This window comes from Condylura cristata, unplaced genomic scaffold (assembly GCF_000260355.1).
Source record: "Condylura cristata isolate star-nosed mole 26May11 unplaced genomic scaffold, ConCri1.0 scaffold00005, whole genome shotgun sequence".
Taxonomy (NCBI): domain Eukaryota; kingdom Metazoa; phylum Chordata; class Mammalia; order Eulipotyphla; family Talpidae; genus Condylura; species Condylura cristata.
In genome coordinates this window covers 31,286,627-31,289,443 of record NW_004567106.1, presented here as the reverse complement: position 1 = coordinate 31,289,443, position 2,817 = coordinate 31,286,627, and the positions used below count along the sequence as shown (strand labels likewise).

Sequence of the window (2,817 nt, the reverse complement as noted above, 5' to 3'; positions counted from 1 at the left end):
ATATTAACTCGAAAAGGAATAATTGAAAAGAAGAAGAAGAAGAAGAATACTTCCTCTGTCCTTGCGAAATTCGCCATCCTCCCAGGGGAAGAAGGCATCCCAGACGTGTCGGCAGAAACAGGAAGAATATGCCAGGGCTTTAGTCCCAAGGGAACCAAGTGCTGAAAGTAGAGAAAAAGTATCCTTCATTTATTGCCACGCCCCTTCTAGCCCCGCCACGCCCACTCTCCCCCCAGTGAAGTCTTTGGACTGCCTCTGCACATCGACCCTTCCAAGTGCCCATGCACACCAGACTGCCAGAACAGACGCGGATGCCGCTCCCTTAGCCTCCATCCGTCCCGGGTGGGCGCATTGCCCTCTCTGGTAGCCACCTCCTCCGCTGAGGAGAGGCTTCAATCGACGGGTCAGAGGAAGCGGATTAGAGGCTGTAAGCATTTGGCAGGCAAAGGGTGTGGGTCCCACGGGGAGTCTTGACTGTTCACTTGGGCTCGGCCCGCCCGCTGAGATGGGCTCTGTCTCCTCTGCGCTGGCGCGGTCTCGAAACGCCGTGGTGCAGTTGAGTTCGTCGCCACCACAGCCCGAGGCGCCATCGACTACCCCAGCTACTCGCAGAGACCCGTTCTTCCTCCCCAAGACCCGGAGGCTTGGACCGGGGCGTGAAGAGACACCGGTCCCGCCTGCAGCCTGGGAGCCTCCGTCGGCCGCGCAGCACCCTGCCCGGCGCGCGAAGTTAGCAAATCCGGAGCTGTCTCCGGTGCTGAAGCGTGAAAAGAGTATGTCCCAGCCCTACTTGCCCCGAAGCCGCAGCGCCGCGGGTAAGTCCTTACCTCACATTCGGCTCTCGGGAACTGTTACCTGGAGATCTTTGGGGGAAGTACTACTTTCAGGGGCAGAAATGTAAGACTCTATCTTTCAATAGGATTTCGCTTGCCCGCTTTCGTTTACAAGTTAAGGCTCAACTGGTTTAATAGGAGTGCCTCCACCTCCCTCTACAAAAGACCATCTTTCACAGGGATTTCACAGTACCTGACAAGATGGTTTACACTGTAAGGACTTCTTTTCTCCGGTTTGCATGGCGTCGGGTACCATGGGAAGAAGTCTTCCTTGTTTTCTTGGAAAGACAGGATAAGGAGGCGTGCCTTCTGTCTTCTCCTAAGAGAATTGGGAAAAGGTAAGGGACTCCTGCTGCTCCCAGACTTAGTTCCATGTGTGAAAAAGGAAACCAGCATTTGAACTAGTCTTTTCTGAAAGCACTGGGGTGTGTGACTAGGGGAAGACATTTTTAGGGTAGACAGCAAGGGAGAAGTAAAAGGAGCACAAGATCTGGCTGCTCACGTGGATTTTAATTACCATCTGCTGCTTTCATTGTGATTTTGGGCAGGGTAGTCTTTGTTCTTCAGTTTGATCACCTGTGACACCAGAATGATAATAATACCTATCTCATAGGGGAAATCTGACTAGACAGTGCATGTAGAATAAAGCACTTTGAAAACTTTAAAGTGCCAAGAAAATATTCAATATTATGCCTAACCAGAACTCTCAATGTATTCAACTGAAATCAAAAGAAATAGTGAAACTCTTCAGGTTTTAGTTTGAGATATTCAAAGACTGTGTTTCATTAGGGAAGGCCCTGTTTTATGGAAATGGGAGAAGTTGGAAAAAGAAGTCTGATACTAGAAAAGTTTCTAAATACACCAACTGGCCTTTGGTCCTAAACATAAACTCCCACCTTTAGCATGGAAAACGGAGTTATTCTTTGACTCACTGAGAAGTAAGGGTACAGTATAACTTTATTCCTTTGAGATTTTTTTTTAAATATTGTGATTTTATCCAGGAGCTTTTGTTTCCACTTGTTTCATTCAAACAGCCCTTAAAAAAATAGGAGAAGCATGCTCATTGTCTGGTGAAGGATATATCACTGTAAAGTAAAAATACATTCCATCCATAGGCTCATCTCTGTGATTTTAATGGAAAGAGAACAAGACTTTGAATCAGGTTACCTGGGTTCTGTTAAATGCTGCCTCCTTGGGTAAAGACATATATATATATATATATATTTTTTTTTTTTTCAAGATGAAATCACATTGTATTTTCAAAGAACATGTCATCTCAAAAAATTCTAGTTAGGTAGGGTTTTTCATATAAATAATTCTCTACTCGGCAATCTATGAGGCTGTTTTTTACTTTCTCCCCCTCCCCCCTTTTTTTTAAGTTTAATTTTCCCCCTCCTCACTTTTTTAAGTTTAATTTTACATCATTTTGTGCCATCACCATAGTCCAGTGCATTTCCCTCCCCCCACTGTTTTTGATCCCATTCCCCACTCCACCCCCATAAAATGTTTCTGGTATATATCTATTCACTATTATTATTTTCTCACCTGGTCCATTATATTCCTGCTATGAGAGAAACCATCTGATACTTTCCCTTTTCTTTCTGGCTTATTTCACTAAGCATGATCTTTTCCAGCTCCATCCATGTTGCTGCAAAAGGCATGTGTTTATTTTTTTGGTTGCTGAGTAGTATTCCATTGTGTATATGTACCACATCTTTTTAATCCAATCATCCACTTTTGGGCATTTGGGCTGTTTCCCTGTCTTTCTAATTGTAAATAAAGCAGCAATAAACATGGGAGTGCAGGTATTTTTTTGGATCTGTGCTTTTGAGTCTTTTGGGTAGATACCTAGGAGTGGGATTGCTGGCTCATAGGGAAGCTCCATGTTTAGCAGTTTGAGGAACCTCTAAACAGTTTTCCATAGTGGTTGTACTAGTTTGCATTCCCACCAGCAGTGCAGGAGAGTTCCTTTTTCTCCACATCC

General features: G+C 44.9%; 1 protein-coding gene across 5 annotated transcripts in view; it reads left to right on the top strand.

Moving 5' to 3' along the window:
- The first annotated feature begins 357 nt into the window (after window positions 1-357).
- Window positions 358-2,817, top strand: part of PDE1C (phosphodiesterase 1C, calmodulin-dependent 70kDa) — a 465,170-nt gene continuing 462,710 nt past the window's right edge. For 4 of the 5 annotated variants that reach the window (XM_012720873.1, XM_012720874.1, XM_012720872.1 and 1 more), the window contains exon 1: window positions 359-815. In XM_012720873.1, coding sequence (XP_012576327.1) covers window positions 506-815 — 310 coding nt within the window. In that variant the 5' untranslated portion in view covers window positions 359-505. Of the gene's footprint in view, window positions 816-2,817 lie in introns of all 5 variants that reach the window. The other variant, XM_012720871.1, reaches the window with a different exon arrangement.